Source organism: Stegostoma tigrinum, chromosome 5 (assembly GCF_030684315.1).
Source record: "Stegostoma tigrinum isolate sSteTig4 chromosome 5, sSteTig4.hap1, whole genome shotgun sequence".
Classification (NCBI taxonomy): domain Eukaryota; kingdom Metazoa; phylum Chordata; class Chondrichthyes; order Orectolobiformes; family Stegostomatidae; genus Stegostoma; species Stegostoma tigrinum.
Window position 1 is genome coordinate 60,197,015 of NC_081358.1, and position 12,420 is coordinate 60,209,434.

At 44.4% G+C, this 12,420-nt stretch overlaps 1 protein-coding gene across 3 annotated transcripts in view; it reads left to right on the forward strand.

The window, feature by feature from the left end:
- The first annotated feature begins 7,378 nt into the window (after positions 1-7,378).
- The window catches only part of dipk1c (divergent protein kinase domain 1C), a 31,397-nt gene continuing 26,355 nt past the window's right edge, over positions 7,379-12,420 (forward strand). For 2 of the 3 annotated variants that reach the window (XM_059646333.1, XM_048529614.2), the window contains exon 1: positions 7,459-7,886. In XM_059646333.1, the coding sequence (XP_059502316.1) occupies positions 7,668-7,886 (219 nt within the window). In that variant the 5' untranslated portion in view covers positions 7,459-7,667. Of the gene's footprint in view, positions 7,421-7,458; positions 7,887-12,420 lie in introns of those variants that run through there. The other variant, XM_048529613.2, reaches the window with a different exon arrangement.

The window sequence follows — 12,420 nt, forward strand, 5'->3', positions numbered from 1 at the left end:
GACCTGCTGTGTTCATCCAACTTCACACTGCAGTATCACTCAGCCTGGCACTGGGTGCACATATTCCAACTGGGGCCCTGAATTCTGTTTTCAAAGGAAGAATCACTGAGCAGAGACCTTTGTCAAAGTTGATTAGGTGGCCCATAGCTCCTTTAAAGGAAGGACAAAAGTGAAAAATGGTGAGGGTTATCATCTATTATTACATAGAGGGTCAGTTATTTCACATCCATTTTTAAAAATTTTTTCATAGGACATAGGGCATCTGTAACTGCCCTTGAATAGAGTGGCTTGCCAGGCCATATTTGAATGCATTGAAGAGTCGATCACATTGTTGACAGTCAGGAGTCACATCAAGGCCAAACCAGGTAAGGATGACATATTTCCTTCCCTAAAGGTCATGAGTGAACCAGATTTTAGCTGCCATGGTAACCTTTATATTCAGATTGCTACTGCATTCAAACCTTTCCAGTCCTCAAGGCTACTTTTCATTTCCTGCTGGGTCTTTGAAGCCTGGCCTCTCCAGGAAAGCAGAGTACATGCAGTGGGGGAATAGGATAGACTCCCATTTTTGCAGCATTGATTATTGTTTAAATGTGACCAGTTCTTAATTCTACAATAGTAGGAACCGCAGATGCTGGAGAATCTGAGATAACAAGGTGTAGAGCTGGATGAACACAGCAGGACAAGCAGCATCCGAGGAGGAGGAAGGCTGATGTTTTGCACCTAGACCCTTCTTCAGAAAAAGGGTCTGAGGGGGTTTAGGCCGGAAACATCAGCTTTCCTGCTCCTTTGATGCTGCTTGGTCTGCTGTGTTCATCCAGCTCTACACCTTGTTATCTCAGTTCTTAATTCCAGTTGTTATGAATTGAACTGAAGTACCATGAGCTGCCAAGATGGATTTTGAAGTATTTAGTCTTGTGTTCTGAATTACCCAGTCCAGTCACATTGCCGTGAGGAAGAGTCAGTGGACAAAGAACAAAGAAACAAAGAAACCTACAGCACAGAAACAGGCCCTTCAGCCCTCCAAGCCTGCGCCGATCAAGATCCTCTGTCTAACCTGTCATCTATTTTCTAACTGTCTGTGTCCATTTGCTCCCTGCCCATCCACGTACCTGTCCAAATATATCTTAAAAGACACTAACGTCTTTGCGTCTACCACCTCCGCTGGCAACATGTTCCAGGCACCCATCACCCTCTGTGTAAAGAACTTTCCACGCATATCTCCCTTAAACTTTCCTCCTCTCACTTTGAACTCATGACCCCTAGTAATTGAGTCCCACACTCTGGGAAAAAGCTTTTTGCTATCCACCCTGTCTATACCCCTCATGATTTTGTAGACCTCAATCAGGTCCCCCCTTAATCTCCGTCTTTCTAATGAAAATAATCCTAATCTACTCAACCTCTCTTCATAGCTAGCACCCTCCATACCAGGGAACATCCTGGTGAACCTCCTCTGCACCCTCTCCAAAGCATCCACATCCTTTCAGTAATGTGGCGACCAGAACTGTACACAGTACTCCAAATGTGGCTGAGCCAAAGTCCTACACAACTGCAACATGACCTGCCAACTCTTGTACTCAATACCCCGCCCAATGAAGGAAAGCATGCCATGTGCCTTCTTGACCACCCTATTGACCTGCATTGTCACCTTCAGGAAACAATGGACCTGAACACCCAGATCTCTCTGTTCATCAATTTCTCCAGGACTTTTCCATTTACTGTGTAGTTCGCCCTTGAATTTGACCTTCCAAAATGCATCACCTCGCACTTGCCCGGATTGAACTCCATCTGCCATTTATCTGCCCAACTCTCCAGTCTATCTATATTCTGCTGTAATTTCTGACAGTCCCCTTCACTATCAGCTACTCCACCAATCTTAGTGTCATCAGCAAACTTGCTGATCAGACCACCTACACCTTCCTCCAGATCATTTACATATATCACAAACGACAGTGGTCCTGAAATGTTAACTCTGCTCTTTCCTTCACAGATGCTGCCAGACCTGCTGAGCTTTTTCATCAACTTTGTTTTTGTTGCTGATTTACAGCGTCCATAGTTCTTTCGGTTTTTATACCTAACTCCTTCTTGAAATCATACAATGTTCCAGCCTCAACTTTGAACTCCATAGGATCTGCACTGTCTGGGTGGAGAAATTACACCTCATCAGAGTCCTAAATTATTTCCCCTGTAACATTAAACTGTGACTCATGTAGCATAAAAACCCAAACCCTGGCTTGATTTCACCTCAGTCTATCCATGAAAAAGCAAGAGTGTTATTTAAAAGTTCAGCATTGCAGCTGTAAAACAATTGGCTGTTCGGGGGATATGCATGGCAGAATCAATAGGGAAATCTGCAGGGGAAAGGGGAGATTTTGACAACTACGTTTTGGAATTATCAAAAATTTGAGGTATAACCCAGGAAGAATGAAATGGAAAAATGTATTAAGCAAAAATGAGCTGGACTTGGGTGTAAGGTGCAGGGCCTGGTACTGCATGGTGGCATAATTGGTAGCACTCTGGCTCCTGAAACACCAAATGTCTTAAGTCAGTTCCAGCACATGTGTACAAACTAAAGGTAGACAAAGGGGAGGCTGGAAGAACACAGCACGCGGGGCAGCATCTGGAGGAAAGGAGCAATCAATGTTTTGGGTATAACCCTTCTTCAGGACCAAACTCTGACTTTCTAATGCACTACTTAGGGTGGGCTGCATTGTTGGAGATGCTGTCTTTTAAACTAAGCCTCCTTGGCTCTGGGAAGGGGAAGATGTAAAATTTGCTGTGATGAGGCCAGGAATGTTCTCCCCAGTATCCTGACCAATATTTCTTTCAATCAACATCACAAAAACAGATAAACTGGTCATCACCTCGCATTGTTATTTACGAATAACTTGATGGCCTGGGAGTGATATGAGTGGGATGCAAAGGGAGCAAGGAGCAGAAATTGGACTAAACTGGTCCTCATGTCAATTCAAACCTATGGGTATCCCTGTTATAATCGTTCGAAGCTCTTCATTTTATTGTGTAAATAAGGCTTTGCTGTGTAACTGGTTCTCCCATTTTAGATTAGATTAGATTAGAATACCTACAGTGTGGAAACAGGCCCTTCAGCCCAACAAGTCCACACCGCCCCTGAAGCATCCCACCTAGTCCCATCCCCCTATAACCCACATACCCCTGAACACGATAGGCAATTTAGTATGGCCGATCCATCTAGCCTGCACATCTTTGGACTGTGGGAGGAAACTCAGAGCACCCGGAGGAAACCCGCGTAGACACGGGGAGAATGTGCAAACTCCACACGTACAGTTGCCTGAGGCTGGAATTGAACCCGGGTCCCTGGTGCTGTGAGGCTGCAGTGCTAACCACTGACCCACCATGCCGCCTGATTGCCTTCATTGTTCCCCTGTATTCATTCTGCTCTTACCTTAAAGTAACCCATTGAGGACCCCATTGTCCTCAATTCCTCAACCCTGGGCAAAAGGCTAAGTGCATTCACCCTCTCCAAGCCTTTCATATTCTTGAACACATCCCCTCTCCCGCCACCATGTCTCCTACTATTTGACTGTCTAAAATACAAAACTTGACACTTATCTGCATTAAAGTTCATTTGCCATTTCTCCACCCACTTGCCCAGCTAATCAAGACACTGCTGCAATTTATGATAACCTTCCTTGCTGTACGCGATACAGCCTATCTTAGGGTCATTCCATGAGACCACCTATTTTGGTGTCATTCCATGATGTCATGTACTTAAGTGTCACATTTCCTATTTCCCTTCTTGAATAGAGAACAACATCACCTACTGTCCAGTCATCCAAGGCCTCTCCAGGGACAAGTGAGTGTGTAAGACCTTGGCGAATTCTCCTGTCTTGACTCTCTCAAAACATCCTGGGATAGATACCATTTGGCCCTGTGGACTCATCAACCACAATGCACTTCAAGAGACTAAAGACTTCAAGAGAATACTATTTCTTAGTTGATTTCAAAATGTCTTAGCAGATGAGCATGCTGGCCATTAGTCTCACTGGCCTCTATATCCTTCTCCTCAGTGAATAATGATGTAAAGTAGTCATTTAAGATTCTCCCTGTATCTTATACACACACAATTTCCTGTCTTTAACTTTGATTGATCCCACCTTTTTCCTCATTATGCTCCCGTCTTTAATGTATGCATAGAATACCTTGGGATTCTATTTAGCCCTAACTGCCCATTTCACGGACTCTTCTTGCTCTCCAAATTCCCGATTGAGTCCTTTCCTGCCCTCACCACATTCCCCATGCGTCATGCCCAATTTTAGCTTCACAAACCTTGCATATGTATTTTCCCCCTCTGGCTAAAGTCGCAAAAAATCTCTATCCAACTGTTCCTTAATCTTGTCAATTGTTTCCTTTCCCCATCTGAACATGCCAGCCTTGAACTCTGATCAATAGGTTTTCAAACAACTCTCACATGTCAAATACCTGTTAGAAGTTCCACCCAATGAACACTCACTAGCTCCTGTCTAAATACTGATGTTATTTGCCTTCCTCCAAATTAGTACTGTCTGACAAGCTCCTGACTTATCCTTATTCATGGCTCTCTCAACACTTAAGGAGTTGTGATCACTGTTACCGAAATGGTCTTCCACTGAAAAGTCAGTAACCCGGTCAGGTTCATTAGCTCTTCAAACGTATTTCATGGTGAGTTTGCTGATTGCACTAGTGGTGAGGGAAGTACTGCTGGGGAAACTATTTAGAAACCCAAATGGACATTGTCAGACTTAAGAAAATAAGTCAGGAGTTCTTGGCTTTTTACTCAAGACTGGATAGAATGTATGCAGCAGGGGTATAAGAAGGAAGAACGGAGGCAGCAGGCGCACAAGCAATCTAGAGTAGAGGACAGGTTATTGGAGGAAAACAAAAGCTCCTTGAGGAACACAGCAGACCAGAGGAGCAGGAAAGTTAATGTTTCAGTTCGCGACCCCTCTTCCGATCTGAAACGTCAACTTTCCTGCTCCTCTGATACTGCCTGGCCCACTGTGTTTCTCCAACTCCACATAGTGTTTTCTCTGGCTCCAATAGTTCTTATTATCTCTGAGTGGCTCCTTGAGGAAGTGGTCATTCACAATGAGAATGTTATTTATTTACAGAATACCGTGGATTTGTACGTGACAATCAATATCAGCTGTTTTGTGAAAAGCTGGTTAAAGAGAATGGTAAGCGAGAGGAGGAGTCCTATACAATTAATTATGTGGTACAGGAATGAGAGAAAAAAATGCAATGATTTGAAAACTGGTATGAACGCGATACAGAGAGCAGAGCAGCAGAAGAAAAGTAACACAGGAAATCATACAAAGTATTCAAATCAGATAGAAACATTACAAAGCAAACTCCCTGCTCAGAGAGGAATAATATGTGCATTCGGACCTGAAATAGGGAGGGAAGACAGTGATGAAGGTATAAATTGAGCTTATGGAGTCAATATAGTAGCCAGATACGTTCACAATGACAACAGGGAACCTCGATCAGCATATGGCCTGAAGGAGCTGATAAAACCAGTGTCACCAATTTCATGACCGTCCAACCCAACCCTTGACCTGCAAGGTAGTACGAGAGAGTGGGGTTCCGGGACAGGGTATCTAAACCATATGAAATACTCCCTTCAGGATAAAACAATTGTGAAATATTGCCAAGGATATAGGAACATGTGTGCCCTAGTTTAATGCAAGGGAATTGTTCCAGGCAACTAATCAGCAGAGAACAGATGTAGTTTAGATGATGCCTAAGAAAGGAAACTGATTGGAATGTGCCGGTATCCAGACATACACTTGACTTTGCCTGATGTGTAACAGCAGAGGGGGAAACAAGTAAGCAATTAAAGAGTGTGCTATTGACCATTATGGATATTCACAATGGCGACCTGCTAGATGTGCTGACCAAATATTAACAAAGGTAATCACCCAACAGTGTTTGTACTGGCTTCTGGGTGGTGTTCCAAAGAGTTTATGAATAATGTTAAATCAGGGTATTAAAACCCTGGAACACACCAATAGATGGTTAAGAAAGTTGGTGTCTAACGGTACTGACCAGTCTAGGAAAGCATTGGAACAGTTTGATTCCAATGACCCCACATGCATTGAGGCATGGACCCTTAGGAAAATGGCGAGGGTATGGGAGAGGGAAACAGTGAGACCACTTAAAACCTGCGGTGGCAAGGTGTTGTTTCTTGAAGTTCCAACAATAGCTTGGAAAAACCCGGTGTGGAAACCCACTCTGAAGGCCTTCCTGCCACCCCATTAAGCTGTAGAGAAGGACCAGGTAGAGGAAAGCATCAGTGCTGGGAATGGAGAGAACTAAAGGTGGAATATCAAAATGTTATAACAGTGGCAAAGGCACATTTTACAAGGGAAATCCCAAACCTGTGACGAGAGGACAAACGGAAAGTCAGATTCCAAATAAGTCGAATCCGCAAACATAGAGTCAAATGTTCATAAGAGTAATACAGCATGGAAACAGGCCCTTTGGCCCCAAACTAGTCCATAGTGCCCAATCAGCTAGTTTCAAATGCCTGCATTTGGCCCACGCCTCTCTAAACCCATGCTATCCCTGTAAGTATCCAATTTTTAAAAATATTACTATTGTACCTGCCTTAACCACTTTCTTTGTCATCACATTGCATTTATGCACCACTCTCTGTATGAATAAGTTGCCCCTGAAGTACTTCTTCAATCTTTCCCATCTCACCTTAAACCTATGCCCTCTGGTTTTCAATTCCCCAACCCTAGGAAAAAGACCATATACATTTACAGAAGTTTCTAGAAAAGCTCAGCAGGTCTGGTAGAATTGGTGAAGAAAAAAAAATAGACTTGGCGTTTCAGGTCCGGGGACCCTTCCTCAAAACTGATGATGGCTGGTAAAACATCGGTTTATATGCAGAAAATAGGTTTGGGTTTGGGTAGGGAGTAAATGATAGGGCAGAACCCAAAGAGAGAGAAAAACACCCGGACGGACAAAGGAGTTGAAAACGATCTGGCTGGGAAGGTGAGGTACAAAGTCCCGTCTCGAGTCTGAACGACTCGTAAATTCTCAGATGACAATATATTCCTCAGATATCAAGGCCATTCACAATCCACTTAATTCAGCGCACACCTTTATCCATTCCTTCCAGCGTTACGCTGACATTTTATCCGGTCGTTGGAATTAAAATGATATTTAATCAAGTTTATTTTCCTTACTATCTTCCTGAACCTCTAACTTAAAAAAAATTAAAATACAGGGTGAGATCCTACGGGTGAGCGTTATGGCAACTCTAACAATCTGATTCTGGCACTCGGAGAGAGGAGAGAAGAAAGGAAGAATGCAGAAGTACGTGATTTAAATACAAAAGCAAACTGGGAACCTCCAGGAGAAATTAAAGTCTGGCGGAATAAACATGAGCGGGGTCGGTGGGAGTTCAGTGTTTCTTGTCTGTCTCTCTGTGCTGTCATACTAATGTGTGTGGGTGGCATCTCGCAGTAAATGTATGGGAAGTGCTCTCTCCACTCTTGAGTGCTTGTAACTTAATGTTGCTGCTTCACAGGAACGTTCCCAGAGGCTAGCTGTCTGAAGTCTGAAGGCTGACCCAGAGAGATGCCGAATCCATTGGAGAGCAGCTCGGCCAGGACACCGAGCTCTCTCCCACTCGGTTCATGGGGCTGATGGCTGAAGGTACTGGAGCCATGCCTACGGTCATCTGGACTCCCGGTTTTCGGCAGTTTCGAGCGAAATTGCTCAGGAAACGTGTTTTTTTCTATTTTCTCCTGTGTATCAGCTGCTGGCTGCTTCTGAACGCGTCAACATTCATCCGCAGGAGTCTTTTCGCAGATTACTGCACTGACCAGAGGAGTAAAGGGATCCTCCGTACACTGGTAAAAAAAAGCCTTTCACAATATAATGGATGAACAGATATGCAGAAACTAATTGATGTTACTGCATCTGAGAATTTACGAGTCGTTCAGACTCGAGACGGGACTTTGTACCTCACCTTCCCAGCCAGATCGTTTTCAACTCCTTTGTCCGTCCGGGTGTTTTTCTCTCTCTTTGGGTTCTGCCCTATCATTTACTCCCTACCCAAACCTATTTTCTGCATATAAACCGAAGTTTTACCAGCCATCATCAGTTTTGAGGAAGGGTCCATTGATCCGAGAATGTCTGGACTTCGCCCATAAGGAGGATGCAATCTTACAAATGAACAGAGCTTATTCTTTTCTCAACATCTTATTGGTTAATCGTTCTATCCCAAGTGTGTTACATAAAAAAAATTCAAGAAAAACTTCCCCAAAATAATCCGAAATTGAGGCGTCCCTGGGTACAAAGCCCTCGGGATTCCCTTCACGTATGCCAGCCGGGGTCTGATACTCCAAATCTGTTTATTCAGTTTTTTGGGGGAGTGGGAGAGAGGTGGCTTTGAATTGGATAACTATGTAAAACCATTAAGTACCGAAATAAATGGCGCCTCCAAATTGCACATTAAGTTCTGCTCATTCTTTGAGGAACAGAGTTCTCACAGTGTCTATTTAAAAACTGGGAAACAGACAAAAGAGGGATCCAGCAGATTATTTGAAGTCCGCTTTGTCATCCAGTTTAAAGTGAGCGATTAATAAATTACTCTGGTTGTGTTGATTTTCACAATTCGACATATTTGGAAAGTTACTAAATCAGCGCAATTTACCTCTTCTCAAAAATGCTTATTAAATTGTTTATAGATTTAAAAACTTTTATTTTCTATTTTAAGACCAGGTAAACGGGTCCCAATTCAGACAGCGAGCGATGTTTGAATGAAGTTGCCTCTGCTTATGACGAGGTGATTCAAACCACAGAGGGTAATTAATGACACCCCCACCCCACCTGGTACAGATTAGCATCAACAATGAAACTGAGTTCAGTTCATTAATTTGCGTGTAAACACCGTAATCGCAGTGAAGTAATTTTAACCTTTTTGTTTACCCCCACCGATCTAACAATTTGACTTCAATCACTTGTAATCGCAGAACTAGCAGTGGCAGGAAGCTGGAAAGGAGCTTCCGCACTAAGCCCTTGCAAGTCACCTAGAAATACATTTGCCTTTAAAACACACAAAGTCTGCCCCGGGGTAAACTTATATTTAACAAGGTCAGTAGTTTCGAATAGCGTTTAAAGCTTAAAATAAATCACTCCTCTCGCCCCACTCCCCACCCAATCGAAACGGGGTCGGTTTTCTATTTGGTATAATTTTCAAAATATTATTCGCCGTGTGCAAAAACCGACAGTCTAATCTCAATGATAATGGGAACTGCAGATGCTGGAGAATTCCAAGATAAAATGCCTCACATTTTATTATCGTCTAATCTCAATGATTGCCTTACTGGCTACGAATAGTGATAATGGGAACTGCAGATGCTGGAGAATCCAAGATAATAAAATGTGAGGCTGGATGAACACAGCAGGCCAAGCAGCATCTCAGGAGCACAAAAGCTGACGTTTTGGGCCTAGACCCTTCATCAGAGAGGGGGATGGGGAGAGTGAACTGGAATAAATAGGGAGAGAGGGGGAGGCGGACCAAAGATGGAGAGAAAAGAAGATAGGTGGAGAGGAGAGTATAGGTGGGGAGGTGGGGAGGGGATAGGTCAGTCCAGGGAAGACGGGCAGGTCAAGGAGGTGGGATGAGGTTAGTAGGTAGGAGATAGAGGTGCGGCTTGGGGTGGGAGGAACGGATGGGTGAGAGGAAGAACAGGTTAGGGAGGCAGAGACAGGCTGGACTGGTTTTGGGATGCAGTGGATGAAGGGAAGAGCTGTGCTGGTTGTGTGGTGCAGTGGGGGGAGGGGGCAAACTGGACTGGTTTTGGGATGCGGTGGGGGAAGGGGAGATTTTGAAGCTGGTGAAGTCCACATTGATACCATTGGGCTGCAGGGTTCCCAAGCGGAATATGAGTTGCTGTTCCTGCAACCTTCGGGTGGCATCATTGTGGCACTGCAGGAGGCCCATGATGGACATGTCATCTATTCCCAATTCCTCCGCCTCTGCCGCATCTGCTCCCACGATGAGGCATTCCACTCCCGCACATCCCAGATGTCCAAGTTCTCCAAGGACCGCAACTTTCCCCCCACAGTGGTCGAGAACACCCTTGACCGCATCTCCTGCATTTCCCCGGAACACATCCCTCATACCCCGCCCCCGCCACAACCACCCAAAGAGGATCCCCCTCGTTCTCACACACCACCCCACCAACCTCCGAATACAACGCATCATCCTCCGACACTTCCGCCATCTACAATCCGACCCCACCACCCAAGACATTTTTCCATCGCCACCCTTGTCTGCTTTCCGGAGAGACCACTCACACACATATATTTAAGTATTTACGTACATACAGATATACATGTGTGTCTATGTATGTGTATGTGTTAAATATGCCCATGTGTGTATAACGACATGTTAAAAAAAATTCAGTGAAGACATTTGGAAACTCAGGAACTGAGTTTTGTCTATTGTTCTTTCATCAGATGAGGGCATCTTAGGTAATCCCTGCATTTCAGCTTGATTCTAACTGCTCTTGAAATGAATGGATTGATAGAGACTTCAGATGGCAGTTAATCATATTACTGAGGGTCTGGATCCACATTGTCTTGGTGACTCCAGAACCAGACAGGGATGACAGAGTTAATGGGAACTGCAGATGCTGGAGAATTCCAAGATAATATAATGTGAGGCTGGATGAACACAGCAGGCCAAGCAGCATCTCAGGAGCACAAAAGCTGACGTTTCGGGCCTAGACCCTTCATCAGAGAGGGGGATGGGGAGAGGGGAAACACAGTGGGCCAGGCAGTATCAGAGGAGCAGGAAAGTTGACGTTTCAGATCGGAAGAGGGGTCGCGAACTGAAACATTAACTTTCCTGCTCCTCTGGTCTGCTGTGTTCCTCAAGGAGCTTTTGTTTTCCTCCAATAACCTGTCCTCTACTCTAGATTGCTTGTGCGCCTGCTGCCTCCGTTCTTCCTTCTTATACCCCTGCTGCATACATTCTATCCAGTCTTGAGTAAAAAGCCAAGAACTCCTGACTTATTTTCTTAAGTCTGACAATGTCCATTTGGGTTTCTAAATAGTTTCCCCAGCAGTACTTCCCTCACCACTAGTGCAATCAGCAAACTCGCCATGAAATACGTTTGAAGAGCTAATGAACCTGACCGGGTTACTGACTTTTCAGTGGAAGACCATTTCGGTAACAGTGATCACAACTCCTTAAGTGTTGAGAGAGCCATGAATAAGGATAAGTCAGGAGCTTGTCAGACAGTACTAATTTGGAGGAAGGCAAATAACATCAGTATTTAGACAGGAGCTAGTGAGTGTTCATTGGGTGGAACTTCTAACAGGTATTTGACATGTGAGAGTTGTTTGAAAACCTATTGATCAGAGTTCAAGGCTGGCATGTTCAGATGGGGAAAGGAAACAATTGACAAGATTAAGGAACAGTTGGATAGAGATTTTTTGCGACTTTAGCCAGAGGGGGAAAATACATATGCAAGGTTTGTGAAGCTAAAATTGGGCATGGCGCATGGGGAATGTGGTGAGGGCAGGAAAGGACTCAATCGGGAATTTGGAGAGCAAGAAGAGTCCGTGAAATGGGCAGTTAGGGATAAATAGAATCCCAAGGTATTCTATGCATACATTAAAGACGGGAGCATAATAAGGAAAAAGGTGGGATCAATCAAAGTTAAAGACAGGAAATTGTGCGTGTATAAGATACAGGGAGAATCTTAAATGACTACTTTACATCATTATTCACTGAGGAGAAGGATATAGAGGCCAGTGAGACTAATGGCCAGCATGCTCATCTGCTGAGACATTTTGAAATCAACTAAGAAATAGTATTCTCTTGAAGTCTTTAGTCTCTTGAAGTGCATTGTGGTTGATGAGTCCACAGGGCCAAATGGTATCTATCCCAGGATGTTTTGAGAGAGTCAAGACAGGAGAATTCGCCAAGGTCTTACACACTCACTTGTCCCTAGAGAGGCCTTGGATGACTGGACAGTAGGTGATGTTGTTCTCTATTCAAGAAGGGAAATAGGAAATGTGACACTTAAGTACGTGACATCATGGAATGACACCAAAATAGGTGGTCTCATGGAATGAGGTTAGTAGGTAGATGGTCGAGCAGTTTCAAGGCCGAAGAGATTACAAGAGAGTTGCAATGGGACCCGAAGGTTGCAGGAACAGCAACTCATATTCCGCCTGGGAACCCTGCAGCCATATGGTATCAATGTGGACTTCACCAGTTTCAAAATCTCCCCTTCCCCTACTGCATCCCTAAACCAGCCCAGTTCGTCCCCGCCCCCCACTGCACCACACAACCAGCCCAGCTCTTCCCCCCCCACCCACTGCATCCCAAAACCAGTCCAACCTGTCTCTGCCTCCCTAACCGGTTCT